The 16,144-nt window shown below is 50.6% G+C and overlaps 1 protein-coding gene across 1 annotated transcript; it reads left to right on the top strand.

Moving 5' to 3' along the window:
* Window positions 1-2,552: 2,552 nt before the first annotated feature.
* Window positions 2,553-3,485, top strand: LOC141731647 (olfactory receptor 14A16-like). Its single transcript, XM_074558061.1, has one exon. It carries the CDS (start codon window positions 2,553-2,555, stop codon window positions 3,483-3,485), a length of 933 nt encoding a protein of 310 aa, XP_074414162.1.
* The last annotated feature ends 12,659 nt before the right edge of the window (window positions 3,486-16,144 follow it).

The raw sequence follows: 16,144 nt of genomic DNA, 5'->3' as shown, positions 1-16,144 counted from the left end.
CTTCTTCTGCAGACACTGTGGAGGTTCCTGCACCTTCAGCACGAAAAGACCAGTGGCCCTGCACCCGAAGGCACGGCTGAGCACAAATCCAGGCCCAGTGAGCTGTGGGCAGAGCCTTCTGCCAGCACAGCGTCTTCTGACCTGGCTGCCAGCTCGGACTGGGAAACATGGCAGTGTAAACTCTAAGGGCATATGTTGCATGAACCTCTCCAGCCACAGCAAGTCAATCCACAAGAGCATTCAGGTACTGAAGGAAGGGTTCAAGAATCTTCAAGTGGAAAACAAAGACTGGTTCAATAAAATCTTCTAATCCAAGGGACAAAAGGATCGGATGATGTCTAGCTAAAACAGGACATTTAATTCTCTTAGTGGTTGTTGCTGTATTTTTAATTATCCCATGTTTGTTTGGATGCTTTTAGAAGTCTTACAAAATTCTTTCAGTTCTGTCTTTATTGTAAAACAGAAAGAAGGAAGATACCCAGCACAGGCTCCTCATGGACTCCTTGGAGGAGAGAACTGGAGGTCCGGAAGGCACAAAAACCTCTCAGACACTCAGTGTGGGAAAGAAAAGTACCTTAAAAGTACCTAAAAGTATTCTTAAATACATAAAGTATCTTAAAAACCTTGAGTATCTAAAGCCATTAATGAGCCCCACTGACTGCCAGTACAATGCTCTCAAGGGACTTGTTAAAGCAGAAAATTGGGGCCATGATTGCACAAACCTCTCACAGAGTCTGTATCAAAAGGGAAACACCAAGTACCTTTAAATAAATGAAGTACCTTGAAGCATTAATGAGCCCCTCTGAGTGTTGTTACTGACAAAGCCTCTCCAGGGACTAATTACAGCAGATAATTGGAGGCCATGATTGCACAAACCTCTCAGAGACTCCAAGGCTAAAGGCAAACCCCAAGTCCTTTGACAAACCTGCAGTCCCTGCAGGGAGCATTAAGGAGCCCCCAGAGCCATTCCTGAGCAAGGCTCGCCAGGGACTCCTTCCAGCAGATCCTTGAGGCCACTGGGATGTGGGCTAGGGGGGGATGCTGAGGGCAGGACAAGGGGCTGACAGTGCCCAGCCTGGCTGGGGCTGTGCCAGGAGGCCCCAGTGCCTCAAGACACGGTGTCTCCTCCCAGCCCTTGGTGGCACAGATCCTGCTGTGGCCCAGGGCACCAAGACTTGGCTTCTCTTTGTCCCCACCTGTCATCACTGCCTCCTGTTCTCTGCTCTGCCTAGGGCCTGGGGACACTTTCTCAGTGGTGTTCCTCAGTGGGACCCATTAAAAGTCCAAGAAACTTTGGAGTGTGATTCTGACTTGGAGTTCTGGAGAGGTTTCTTCAGCTCCCTCTCAGGGACTGATGTTCAGGGCCTGAGCACAAAGCCCCAGAGGCTCATTAAAGTCCTTGTGCTGTGTCTGTGCTGCTGAGCTGGGCTGGGCTCCTGGCACAGAGGCAGCTCCTGGTTACCAAGAAGAGCTTCAAAATCACATTTCTCTTGATGAGCAGCTTTTCTGCCAGCCCAGCAGGGCTGGGACACTGCCTGCAGCCACGCTGGGCACAGCACAGAGGCACAGAGAGCTTCAATCAGTCAGGGCTGGGAAGGTGCTGAGAAGTGCCTGGGGCAGAATCACTGCCAGCCCTTGGCACAGGAGCCTCTGGCTGCAGGACAATGCAGCTGCAGCTCCTGGAGCCATCTCCTGAAGCTGGAACATCCCAATGCCTACAGACCCTGTGAGTGCATTCTCTGATTGTCTCTTGTGCAGAGCAGCCAGGGGTGCCCAGGGCTGTTGTGCAGAGCAGGGTCCTGCAGCCCAGGGCGCTGTGCTGGGGCAGGGACTCTGCTGCCTGCCAGGGAGAGCTCTCAGCCAGCCCCGGCAGCTGCTCCCAGCACTGGGGGACAAGATCTGGGTGGGAGGAGAGAGCTAGAAAGGCTTGGAAGTGTTCTCCTTGTGTGGTGATGATGCTGCATTGTCCAGGACTGCTCTCATCCCGGCATGTACCGTCAGAACATTTTCAAGTACAGGGAGCATAGCAAGGCAGGGGCAACAGGAAAGGGGAAGTCCTGCATTTTTAATCTATTGTTTTGGGTTACCTGAATGGGAAATTGACCATAGATATTCATTTTAGTTCAGCTTGAGGCAAATAAAAAAAAAAAGAAATTATCTCTGATCTAAACAAATCAGGCAGTGACAGAAATCAGCACAGGGCCCCTCCCAGGCAGCATCAGTGTCACTTTTCCAACCTCCTCAGGGTTGCTCTGACGTTGCCATCAGAGCCTGCAGATCCAGAGCTGCCCCTGGGCAGTGCCTGAGCTGGGAGGGGTCTGCAGGGCAGAGCTGAGCCCCCAGGGCTGGGCTGGGCTCTGGCAGCACTGGCAGGGCCCATCCCTGGGCACAGGGGAAGCAGCTGCTGGCAAGGACAGCTCCAGGCAGCAGAGCCCTGGGCAGGCAGTGGGGGGAAAGTGCCCCCAAGCTGTGCTGGGATATATAAAGTCCTCTCTAAATGCAACTATTCCATCATTATTTTTCTTACAGATTCCCATGCCAAGATAGTGCAAATGTCCAACAGCAGCTCCATCAGCCACTTCATTCTGCTGGCATTGGCAGACACGTGGCAGCTGCAGCTCCTGCACTTCTGCCTCTTGCTGGGCATCTCCCTGGCTGCCCTCCTGGGCAACGGCCTCATCATCAGCGCCGTAGCCTGCGGGCACCACCTGCACACGCCCATGTTCTTCTTCTTGCTCAACCTGGCCCTCAGCGACCTGGGCTCCATCTGCACCACTGTCCCCAAAGCCATGCACAATTCCCTCTGGGACACCAGGGACATCTCCTACTCAGGATGTGCTGCCCAAGCCTTTCTGATTTTATTTTTTCTTGCAACAGAGATTTGCCTCCTGACCATCATGTGCTACGACCGCTATGTGTCCATCTGCAAACCCCTGCACTACGGGACCCTCTTGGGCAGCAGAGCTTGTGCCCACATGGCAGCAGCTGCCTGGGCCAGTGCCTTTCTCAATGCTCTCATGCACACAGCCAATACATTTTCCCTTCCCCTGTGCCATGGCAATGCCCTGGGCCAGATCTTCTGTGAAATCCCACAGATCCTCAAACTCTCCTGCTCCAAATCTTACCTTAGGGAATTTGGGCTGCTTGCTGTTAGTGCCTGTTTATCATTTGGTTGTTTTGTGTTCATTGTTTTCTCCTATGTGCAGATCTTCAGGGCCGTGCTGAGGATCCCCTCTGAGCAGGGACGGCACAAAGCCTTTTCCACCTGCCTCCCTCACCTGGCTGTGGTCTCTCTGTTCTATAGCACTGGCACATTTGCTCACCTGAAGCCCCCCTCCATGTCCTCCCCATCCCTGGATGTGGCCCTGTCAGTTCTGTACTCAGTGGTGCCTCCAGCCCTGAACCCCCTCATCTACAGCCTGAGGAACCAGGAGCTCAAGGCTGCAGTGTGGAGACTGGTGACTGGATGCTTCCAGGAACATTAACCTGTTGGCCAGTACTTGCAAATCACTTGTAATAAAAGTAATCTTTGATACTTCTCTTGGTTTCATTTTAGAATTTCATTACCTTTGTTTTACTTTTTTCTTATTGTGCAAAAAGAAATTTCATTGTTTGTTCCATTGGTCATTTTGTTCCTCTCCACTATCCCTGTAACCAAAGACTGTGTCAATGAGGGGCTGTCTTCTTGGTGCCTTTAAATGAAATGATGATCTCTCCCAACAAAGTTTTCAGCAGAAAAATGCAGAACTTTTTTGTCCTTTTGTTGCCTTCTCTGGAGTTGCAGCAACAATGTCTGTGTGCAGAGCTGGGGGCAGATCAGTGCTGGCCCAGCAGCTGTGCCCAGCAGCAGCAGCACTTGGTGTTGCCAGTGCTGCTGCCGTGGCCCTGCCCCACTGCCCTGGTGGCCCTGGTGTTGCTGTAGGGCCTGAGTGCTCTCGGGGCCGGGCACAGCCCTGGGGTGGCAGTGCCGGGGCTGCAGCAGGGACAGGCCATGGGCACTGCTGGGGCAGCGCTGACGCCTCAGCCCAGGCCCTGGGGGTTCCAGGCTCCTTGCCCAGGCTCGCTCAAGAACACACCCAGGCCAATACTCAGCACAGAAAAGCCTCGTGAGCAGCCCCAGGCTGGCCATGGGCAGGCTGGGGGCAAACAGCATGGCTGGGGCTCTGCAAGGGCCCTGGGTGAGATGGGAAGGAGCAGCAGAGCAGGGGCTGATCCATTCCCAGTGCGCTGGACAGCCCAGGGCAGCGTCCCAGAGCGTCCTCATGAAGCTGCCAACAACATCCCTCCTCTGCAGCCCTGGCCTCTCCCCCATTCACACAGGTGCCCCATCCTTGCAGGCACAGACACGGCAGCACTGGCTCAGCAGCCCCTGTTTGCATTGCACAGAGCAGGGGGAGCACCCCCATGCTGTTGGTGTGGGGACATGAACCTGAGGGAGCACAAATGCCATCAGCCCCTGGGGCCAGCAAGGGCTGGGGGACACCAGGGAAAGCACTCAGCTTTGTCCTGGCCTCTGCAGTCAGCCAGAAAGTTTGTTCCCATCAGCTGGGAGTTTCCTGTCCCACTGCAGACGCTGTTGCTCAGAGCCAGGGCTGCCTGTCGGCCACTCCCAAACTGCCCTGAGCATTTCCTTGCCTTTACCTTTGCTTTCTTTACTTTTCCCTGCTACAAATGTCTTCCTTTTTCTCACCACAGGGGGCTTAGAACTGGACACAACACTCAAGGCACTGTCCAACCAGTGCTGAGCACAGGGGAGGAATCCCTGCCCTGCTCCTACTGGCTACACCATTTCTGATCCAGACCAGGAGCCATTGGCCTTGTTCGCCACCTGGGCACACTGCTGGCTCATGTCCAGCCTGCTGTCTATCAGTCTCTGCAGGTACCTTTCTGCCTGGCTGCTGTCCAGCCACTCTATCCCCAGCCTGTAGTGCTGCAGGGGTTGTTGTGGCCAAAGTGCAGGACCCGACACTTGGACTTGTAAAACCTCACCTTGCTGGATTTGGGCCCTGGATCCGGCCTGTCCAGGGTCCTCTGCAGAGCCCTTCTACCCTCCAGCAGATCAACACTCCCAGGCAACTTGGTGTCACCATGGTTCCATAAGGCCCCAGAGCGTCCCAATGATCTCCATGTTTCCATGAGGCCTCCCAGTGTGGCAATGTCTCTTTGGCTCCATGGGACCCCTTGGTGTCACAAAGTCCTTTGGCTCCTTGGGCCCTGCAGTGTCACAATGGCCCTTGGTCCCCCAAGGCCTTGCAGTGTCACAATGGTCCTTGGTTCCATGAGGTCTGGCAGTGCAGCAATGCTCTACTTGGTTCTACAGTGTCACCATGGCCTCCTGGTCCCAAGGAGCACCACAGTGTCAAACATCTTTCCTTCATTCCATGAGTCTCTGAGGAGCAGCACTGGCCCCTTGGTTCCATGGGGCCCTGCAGTGTCACAATGGCCCCATCCTGACACCAGGTCCTTCTCTGTTACAATGCTCTGCATGGTTCCACAAGGCCCTGCAGGGTCACAGTGGCCTCTTGGTTCCATGAGGCCTCAGAGTGCCACAAGGAATTCCTTGGTGCTGCAGTGTCACACTGATCCTGTAGTGTCACCAGGGACCCTTGGTTTCATGGGGCACCAGACTATCACAATTGTTCTCTTAGTTCCCATAGTCCTTGAAATAGAGCAATGGCCCCTTGATTCCATTGTCCCCAGGCTCTCCCAAGGGTCTCCTTTGTTCCACAGTGGCCCAATGGCCCCTTGGTTCTACAAGGCCCCGCAGGGTCACAAAGGGGCCCCTTGATTCCATTGTCCCCAGGCTCAAACAACTACTTCCATGGCTGGTTCCAGAGAATCACAGAATGAGCAAGGTTGAGCATTGAATTCCAGCACACACCTCAGCTCTCTGATGATCCTGGCACCATGCTGGGCCTGTTTCAGGCTGCAGCAGAGCAGATGTTGATGGGACAGGAGTCCTGCAGGGCTGGCAGGGACCTACAGCTTGCAAGGTGCTCTGCTCTCCCTCAGGTGCTCTCAGAGAGATCCAATCCCAGCTGGGCACCTCAGGTCACAAGTGGCACTGCCTGTTCATGGGCACACAACTGATATCTGCCTGGAAAAGGGCACAGGTTTTAGTACCTGTTAGTTCCATAATATATAAGCAAATCTTTATTCTCTGGGTCATTTGAGTACTTTTAAGAAATGGCAAAGTTTTCCCACCAGGAACGGGGATTTCTTGGAAGTGTACTGATGGCAGGAGAAGATATACTGATCTTCCCATCACCTTGTGTCACCAATATCCAGCCTAATATTTAATCTCTCTCTTTTCCATCAAGTGTTTCCATCTCTCCTGTTTAAATGGCTCTGTCTAAGGACATCTCTTCAGAGGGATCTCCAGAGGGATCTCTGACTTTCCAACTGCTCACAGATTTTCTCCTCCAGATGTTATCTGGATGTTCAAGGGCCTCTCAGCTGACTGATTTCATGGTTTGAGCTCCAAGCAGTTGTCCCATCTTTCTGATGTTCAAATAAATATTAGTCAACATCATCCTGAGGGTCTTTAACACAGAATTCCCTATTATTATGTCTTTGTCAAAAACTGTTCCTGTACAGAAATTCCTTGGGGATGGGGGACATGTCAGATGCTGCTGGGACATCCCAGAGAGCTGAGAAAAGAGCTGTGATGGTTATTAAACTGTTCAAATGTCCAACTTCTGTTTGTTGACAAGAAACCTTTCTGTGCCTCTGAGTGTCACCAGGCCCTGAACCCAAAGGACACAAACCTGATGAGTTGTGGTTCCCACTGCAGGGGCTGCACTTGGACCTTGGCTCTGCACAGGAGAGCTCTTCCCCTTTCTCTCTTTTCCTCCCTCTGGGCATGGAGGGAGATCCTGAATTCAGCCTGTGACTCGTGTGTGCAAAGACCAAATCTGGGCAGAATTGGGGCAGGGAGGGTTAGGGGGCACCTTGGGATCTGTGCTGGGCACAGAAGGTGTTTTCCATTGCTCTGAGACTGTCTGCTGTAGAAAGTGGATTTAATATCCAGCAGAGAAATTACTTTTGCGTTTGATGGAGCTGTGTGTTCCCTTGGCTTTGTTGGCTGACAGGAAATGAACATCCCTCTGTGTCTTGGGCAGCTCCTTCTCCAAGGAAAGCAGGTGGGATTTGGAGCCAAGGAGCTGAAAGCTGCAGGTGCAGCCTGGGCTGGAGGGAGCTCAGATTTGCACAAGGCTGCTCTGAGTGCCAGGGCTTGGGCGGGGGAAATGGTGGGGTGGGGGTAGGGACAGAGTCTGATTGATTGTCAGCTATGAAGGATCATGATTTCCATATCTATTCAAACTGCATGAGGTGATACTTGGATTCAGTGTCAATTGGAGATTGCTATTAACAAGGGAAAAAAAAAACCTAACAGGACCTAAAAAAATGTTTTCTTATTGTCTTTTATAATAGAACATATTCAGTTGAATGCACTTTTGAAATCTCTGTCAGTAACTACAAAGGATTAGGAAACTGAAATCAAATGATTCCCAGAGGCTTTGGTTGTTAAGGTGTTCTGAATGCTAATGAGCCCTGGGACACTGAATTCCTGCACTGAAGAGCTGAAGGCTGAACGAGCCTCTGGAGCAGGAAAATTCAGCAGCAGCCTCCAAGGTGCTGAGGATGTCAGCAGCCCTCACTGAGGCCATCCCTGCCCAGAGACCGTGGGGGAATGGGCAGACAAGGAGAGCGTCCCTGGGGCTGGGGCAGCACAACTCAGAGGCACCAGCGGCTGCAGCTGGGAAATGGAGTGTGGAATGTGGCTGGGAAAGCCCTGCCTGGGCTGGGCCAAGCAGGACACACAAGTCCTGACCCCTAAACGCCGAACAATTCTCTCAAGGAGACATTTAAAAAGAATTACAATTGCTTGTGTGCTGTGAGTTGGACTCCCTAGAGATATACGAACTGGAGATTCTCAGGAACTCAAAACAACAAAACAGCCTTTACTGGCAACTTTAGAAAATCAGAGAAACTTTGGCAAAATGTTTTTTATGACACTGTAGTGGTTTTCATTTATTAATTATAGATCTTTCTAATCTTGAGATTTCTTAATTAATGTACTGATGAGTATGTTGGGTTTTAGTGCTGGTTAATTATTTATGTATTTATCTTGTTGCGAGATAGGATTACAAGAAAGGTATAGTAGGCTTAAAAATTTAAAAGGGTATAAATAAAAATTTATTAAAAGTAAAATTAAATAAAAGGTATTAAGAATTAAAATAAATTTTTTAGAATACTTTTTTTTTCCTTACTTTTTTTCATTTTACTGAAAATGTAAAGAAACTAAACTAAACATTTCTAGTCAGTTCACTATTTCTAGAATCGACTTTTTTAGTTTACTGTGGGGAGAAGTTTTTCTTGTTAAGTTTATGGAGATTTTTTTTAAAAGAGGAAAAAATAGGTTGTTTTTTGTTCTTAGTTTTGTCATGGATAACAGTTGTCTGGGGATCTTTGTTATTGTGATTTTTTTTATTGCTACAAGCTTTTTACAGCTTGTTGATGGGTCATGTCAACTTAAGGGGTATTGTTTTAAAGATGAGCTGTTTAAAGCTAAATGTTTTTATTATTTTCTTTTAAAATTAGTTTTATCTCTGACAATAGAGATCTTCTCTTGGGGATACTGGATGACAGTTTTTTCCCCCTGTTTAAACTTTTTGTAAAATTGCAGTTATTTTAACATTTATTTATTTAACATGCAGGTTTTTCTTTGATTAATTTGAAATATTTTGATTAATTTGAATTTTTTTATAGTTTTTTGTGTTATAAAGAAAAAGAGTTTTTTTCTATATAGTTTATAAGAAGATTTTGGTTTTAAGATTAAGGTGTTTTTTCTTCTTTATTGGGGGAGGGATTTAACTTTTTACTGAATTTTATGGTTTTATTGGGGTTTTTTAATATATATATATATTTTTTTTTTGGTTGAGGGAGGATTGAAGTATTGAAAGTATTTACACCTGATCCGCTGATAACTTGTGGGGGAAGTTGTGGTTGAGTTGTATTAGGATTGCTTTTATGACTGCTTTGGGGCTTTTTATTGTTTTTAATATTAGTTGTAGGGTTATTTTGTATGGGTTGTAGGTTGTAGGAGTTTTTAGTTTTAATTGTGTTGGAGAAGGGGACTTGATGGTAAGATTTTAATTGCTGTGGCCAGCTTTGTTCTGGTTTGGGTTTTGTAGCCTCTTTTGTTTTCCTGTTTGGGAGTTGTTGGATTTGGTTTGGTTAGAATGGGGGCTGATGGGGAAGGTGGCCTGCAGATGGGGGAAGGGGCTTGGCCCACGGCAGAGTTGCTGGGTTCGGTTTGGTTTGGTTTGGTTGGGTTTGGTTGAGATCAGGGCCAGGGCCAGGGCCAGGGCCCACTGCTTCTTTGTTGACTGGAAAAGAAAGAGGAGGTTCCTGAGTTTTTTCATCTTTTCACAGAGGCGTGTTCAGTATCTCAGTGGTTTAACAGACTGTCAGTTACACAAAAAGTTTTGTATTACTTTTAAAAATACTTCACATGTCAAACTACAACAGACATTCAATCAACAAAAAACACTTCTCAAAGCATTAACTTCGCCCATTCAACTTCAAAAATTCTAAGCCTGTTCAATTTCATGTTGATCAAAATTTGAAGGAGCACAGAAACTGAAGAAGAAGACACAGAAAGAGAGCAAGGCAAAAAAGATACAGAGGAGCACACACAAAGCTACCAACTCTTGGATTCCAGCACTGTTCAAATGGAAATTCCATGAGAAGGTAGGGTCAAGATGTGTGCTTGCTTTGTGGTCAGCCTTCAATACCCCTTGATCTTCCTGGATCCCTCCCCGAGGTGGGCCTTGGGCTCATTTGGTCCCTCAGGAGCTGGGCTGGGGGCTGCAGAGGTGGCTGTGGAGCATTGCCTGTGCTGTGCCAGGGACTGGCAGCCACTGCTGGGCTGGGATAGAGGCTCTGGGGGGATTGGGGTTCCAGGGCAGGGCAAGGCTGGACCTGCTCCTTCCTCCCCCCCCACACAAAATGTTTCCAGCCAACAATCTCCTCCAGTCTGTCACAACAGGGAATGTTGGGAATGTTGGAGGTGAAATCCCAATTCTGGCCATGGGTACCTGGACTAGAAGGACAATTCTTTTCCACAGGAATAAACGTCCCAGTTCTTGGTTCATTTCTGGTTTGATTGCCTGGATTTTGTTTTGTTTTGTTGCTGCTTTTTTTCCCTGGTGTGCCTGAAGTGTCCGCTCAGGAGCAGAGTGACTCTTTCCAAGGAACTTTGTGCGGCTGTCCCTTAATATTCAATCTGGTTTTGGCTGATCCCTTGCTGGGGATTTTTTCAGCGCTCTCAAGCCCTCATTGGTAGCAGGGTGAAGGAGCCCTGGCCCAGGCTCTGGCCCTGGGGGACACGGGGACGCTGCCGGGGGGTCCCTGTCCCCCTGTGCCACCCCCAGGGCCCCGGCCCCCTGTCCCCGTGTCAGGCTCTGGGGTCGATCTCGTGGAACATCCTCTGGGGGAGGCTGCGGGGCCGGGGGTGGGGGGACCCGGGGGGACCCGGGGGGACAGGGGACCCCGCTGTGCACGAGTAGGGTTGGACTGCTCTGGGGGGAACTGTGAGGGGGGCCGGGGCAGAGTGACCTCCCCAGTGACCTCACACAGCCCCTGTGATGTCACATGGCCCCTAGGATGTCATACAGCCCATATGATGTCATACAACCACTTGTGATGTCACACAGCCTCCTGGGATGTCACATACCTATCTCTGTGATATCATATCTCCCCTGTGACATCACAACGCCCACCTTGATGTCACATGGACATATCTGTGATGTCACACTGCCTCTGTGATGTCGAAAAGCCTCCTGAGATGACACAAAGCCCATGTGATGTCACAGAGCCAACTCTATGATGTCACCCTGTGATTTCATACAACAGTGCTGTAATGTCAAAGAAGACTGCTATGCCACAAAGTTACCCTGTGATGTCACAGCCTGCCCTATGATGTTACACAGCCACCTGGTGATGTTACAACCCACTCTCTGATGCCACAGAGCCACACTCTATGATGGCAGAGTCTGCTCTATGGCCTCACACCCTCGTCTGTGACATCACAGCCAGCTCTGTGATCTCATAGAACACTCAAGAACTCAGTTACATTGAAATACTGAAGTTTCTTGTATTTGAAGAGATTTCTGTCAGGGACACAAGTGAGAAAGTGTCCCCAGGTTCCAGTTAGAGCAGAACACTGGAGGCAGTGATGACAGCTGGGGACAAGCAAGGCAAAGGTGTCTCTGGTGCTGAGCACACCTGGATGTGTTTGAGGAATGCAAAGGGCCAAGGCCTGAGCCCCAGCCCCTGGCCAGGCAGATCCTGTCCCTCCCTCCTTGCTCAGGGCTCTTCCCGGGATGGGCACTGGCATGTGGGGATGTGCAATGCCAAGGGCAGGAGCACGGGGCGGCCCCTGCCAGGCTGCTGAGCAGGGACAAGGAGGCCATGAGGCCCCAGCCCTGCAAGGGTCACTTATCCCCTCATGGCCTCAGGCCCAGAGCCAGCAGCCATGGCCAAAGTGCTGCCCAAGTTGGCTCTGGCAGGGCTGTCTTGCAGCCGCTGCCCATCCCTGTGCCCTGTGCAGCCCAGGCTGTCCCACGGTGTCCCTGCCCTGTGCCTCTGTCCCTGCAGGCTGTCAGCATCCCCCGGCTGCCCCACCTGGCTGGCCTCTTCCTTTGCTGACAGCTCTGCCTCCTGCCTGCCTCTGCCTGCCCACACAAAGCATTGGGCTGCTCCAGACTCCTTCTGGGGACGTGCAGCACCACAGTCCTGCCTTGCCACAGAAATTCCTTTCTCCTGGTGCCAGTCTGGGCCTCCCCTGCTGCCCTTGCCATTAATTCTTTCTCTCTCTGGCTTTTTTCCACTATGACAAAAGGATCCACCATCCCTAAAATTGCTCTTTAAACACTCTCCTGGCTCTGCTCCACTGTCCTCAGTCTCCACCCCACAGAGCACAGAGCTCTTTTGTCCCTATATTGTGCTCATGTGCCCAAGGCCTCCAAACCCCTCCTTGGGACATCTCTGGGCCCTCTCCAAGGTGTTTCCAACTGAAAACATTCAGCTCACCGGAGGACAGGGCCAGCCTGACCTGTCTGTCCTGGCTACTTTTGTCTGCGAGCAATCCTTGGATATACAGAATTTGGGAGGCCAAATTCTAATTTTGGCCATGGTCCCTGGACAAGAAGGCTGGTTCTTTTCCATAGGAACAAAGGATCAGAGCCACAGTGTTTTGGGACAGATGAGTGGTGATCACCAGACGGCAAGGCCAGCCAGAGGTACCAGGATTTTTTTCTGGGAGGTACCCTTGCATACAGGAAATTTTTTAGGGAGTCTTCCCATTTTGACAATGGGCATCTGAAAAGACAGAAAGTTCTTTTCCATAGCAAGGAAAGCACAGAGCCCCAGTGCTCCAGGAGTGATGAGAGGCAGCCCTTGACATTCCAAGATCAGCCAGACCTGTCAGGTGGCCTCTGGGAGGCCAAGCCAGCCAGACCTGTTCCATGTTTCCTTGGTTCCATGGGGCCCCACAGTGTCCCAATGCTCCCTTGCTTCCATGAGGCCCTGAGGTGTCATAATGCCCCCTTGGTGACACGAGACCCTGAAGGGTCACAATGGTCTCCATGGTTCCATCAGGCCCCACAGAGTCATAATGGCCTCTGGGTCCATTAAGTCCCTCTGTGTCACCATGGCCCCTTGGTTCCATGGGCTCCAGTGGGGCCACAATGATCCCCTTGGTTTCATGGGCTCCAGTGGTGCCACAATGATCCCCATGGTTCCATGGGCTCCAGTGGGACCACAATGATCCCCTTGGTTCCATGGGCTACAGTGGGGCCACAATGACCCCCTTGGTTCCATGAGGTCCCCACAGTGTCCCAGTGATCTCCATGGGAAAGAGAAAACCCTGCCCCAGTGTTGCAGGGGCAGCCACCAGAGGCCAAGGCCAGCCAGACTTGATGGTACTGGCAGATTTTGTCTGGGAGTAACCCTTGGATATACAGAATTTTAGAGGTGGAATCCCAATTTCAGACATGGACACTGGAGGAGATGGATGGTTCTTTTACATAGGAAGGAAAGGACAGAACACTGGTGTTTGAGTGGCAGATGAAAAGCAGACATCAGAGGCCTAGGCCAGCCAGACCTCTCTGTCCTGGTAGCTTTTTTTCTGAAGGAAACCCTGGGATCTAGGAAATTTGGGAGGTGGAATCCCATTTTCAGCAATTTCTGCATACATAAGAAGGACGGTTCTTTTCCTTGGAAGGAAAGCTCCAAGCTCCAGTGTTTGGAAAGCAGAGGAGAGGCAACCCCCAAGAGGGCAAGGGCAGCCAGACCTGGCTGTCCTGGCAGCTTTCTTTTGGGAGCAATTCTTAGATGTACAAAGTTTTGGAGGTGGAATCCCAGTTTTGGCTATGGGCACCTGGTCAAGATGGATTGTTTTTTTCTATAGGAAAGAAAAGTGCAAAGTCCAAGTGTTTTGGAAGAAGATGAGAGGTGGCCACCCGGAGGCCAAGCCAGCCAGACCTATCTCTACTGGCACCTTTTGTCTAGGGGCTATCCTTGGACATAGGGATTTTTGGAGGTGGAATCTCAATTTTGGCTGTGGGCACCTGGACAGAAAGAAGAGTTCTTTCCATAAGGAAGGAAAGCACTAAGCCCCATGGTTTCAGAGGCAGATGAGTGCCAGCTCTCAGGAAGCCAAGGCCAGCCAGGCTTGTCAGTCCTGGAACCTTTTGTCTGGGAGCTATCCTTGGATATAGGAAATTCTGGGGGCAGATGCCCAATTTTGGCCATGGTTGCCTGGTTGAGATGGATGTTTTTTCCCATAAGAAAGAAGAGCACATGGTCCCAGTGTTTGAAAGGCAGATGAGAGGTGGCCCCTGGTTAGCCAAGGCAGCAGGATCTGTCTGTCCTGGCAGATTTCATCTGAGAACAATCTTTGCATAGAAGGCAATTTGGAGAAGGAATCCCCATTTTGGCCATGGCCTGGAGGAGAAGGACAGTTCTTTTCCATAGGAAGGAAAGCCCAGAGCCCCAGTGCTCCAGAGGCAGATGAGAAGCCCTCAACATGCCAAGACCAGCTGGACCTGTCAGGTAGTCCCCAGGAGGCCCAGCCAGCCAGACCTACTCCATGTTCCCTTGGTTCCTTGGGGCCCCCAAGTTTCACAATGGTCTCTTTGATTCCATGAGGCACCACAGTGTCACCATGGCCCCTTGGTTCCGTGAGGTTCCGTAGTGTCACCGTGGTGTCCTTCAACCCTCATTGTCACAACTGACCATGGTTCCATGAGTTTCCATAGAGTAAGAGCTGGAATGAGAGATGCAGGATGCCAGGTGGCTCTCACAAATGCAATTTATTGTGTCCAAGATGTTACAGCAGTCCAGGGTCACGGGTGATAGAGCCTGTGCCTGCAGCTGTCAGCTCCAGCTTCAGACAAGCCTGAAAACCCTTTAGTTTAGGTTACAAATGCATTATATGCTTTCCTTGCTGAGCATCCTAATACAGAAGAACCAGTCTATACCTTAACTTTTACCTATAGCCTATCAGAACTATTATAATTACCATATTCATGTTATTATTCTTCAATCATTAAAGTTATTACATTACAGTTAAGCTTGTTTAGATTAACAAGTTAGAAGTTGGTTTTCAGTTTTCTTGCAGTGGAAAATTCTGAGACCTTTTTTCTACTTGCAACATCGGCAGTCTTGTTTGCCAGTGGTATCTTTTGCTTGGTATAAACATCTTCTTGTTTGACATGGGTTTATCCTTTGCTCTAAGCCATAAAAACCCCTTCTAAGTAAGATACCCTTTGCCTTAGCTGTCCAGTAAGACTGGCTCAGCAATTCTTTTCTTCTATATCAAAACTTGCTTTCACTTCTATTCCTTCTTCAGATTTTACATTCAAAAATCTTTCTGCCAAGCATACATATCTGTGAGACTTTCTTGTGTAACTTTCATCCTTCTCAACAGAGCCCTGTTGCCAGGGGTGGTTGCCTTGGGCACGAGCTCAGAGCTGTATCCAGAGTCCGTTGCCTCGGTGCTGGAGAGAAGAGAAATGATGAACGGCCCCAGACATTTCCAGTGTGTGTTTGGGGGCAGGGTAAGTTCTGCATAGGTGGGGTGGTCACTGCCCCACCCCAGCCATTGCAGCCTCTGGTGCAGCCCCAAAGTGGCTGCCAAGCCCCTGGCACCCCAAAAACCCCACCTGGGAGAGGGACCAGAGCAGGTCAGGCTGTGACACGGGTGTGACATTGACACGTCCCACGGCCCTGGAGCTCACAGCAGCTGAGATCTAGGGTTGACTGTGGATCTCTCTCTCCCTCTCTCTCTTCTCCTGACTTCCTCTTCTCAAAATCTGATTAACTTGCAATTGGACAGGTTAGAGTTTGCTCAGTCAGTGCTTTATGAAGTGATTTACTGTAATTCAATGCTGTTTAAGATTTTCCAAGTACCTCATTCTCTGAAGTTTGCAACTAAAAGTTTGTTCTCCACCCTCCTGAGAAATTTTTCTCCCCTTGGCCATCTGTCCTGCAGGCTGTGCCCCCTGGGCGTGCTGCTCCTCTGCCCTGGCCGGCTGCACTCGCCCATCTCGCTGTGCCCCAGCATTTCTCACCCAGTGTTTCTGTGCCCTCCCTGGGCTCCCTGCACCCAGCGCTGCCGGCTCCTGGCACACAGAGCCAGGGCAGGAGCCCACCCTGCCAAGGGGCGCTGGAGCAGGGCGGGGGCTGCGATGGCTTCTGAGCTCAGCAGCTGCTCCTGGCGTGGTTCCATGGAGACCACGCACAGCAATGCTGCTGAGCATTGTCCCTGCTGAGGGTCACACACTGCCGGGGCACATTCCCTGCCTGCAGGATTGCTGAGCATTGTCCCTGCTGAGGGTCACACACTGCCGGGGCACATTCCCTACCTGCAGGATTGCTGAGCATTGCCCCTGCTGAGGGTCACACACTGCTGGGGCACATTCCCTGCCTGCAGGATTGCTGAGCATTGCCCCTGCTGAGGGTCACACACTGCCGGGGCACATTCCCTGCCTGCAGGATTCCTGCCTGATCCAAGCACTGCACTGATGGCTCCAGCATTGCTTTCCAGCAAAAACAGGGGAAGGCAAACTGTGTG

The sequence above is a fragment of the Zonotrichia albicollis genome, chromosome 24 (assembly GCF_047830755.1).
Source record: "Zonotrichia albicollis isolate bZonAlb1 chromosome 24, bZonAlb1.hap1, whole genome shotgun sequence".
NCBI lineage: Eukaryota > Metazoa > Chordata > Aves > Passeriformes > Passerellidae > Zonotrichia > Zonotrichia albicollis.
Note: the sequence above shows the minus strand (reverse complement) of the source record. Positions and strands in the feature narration are given on the sequence as shown.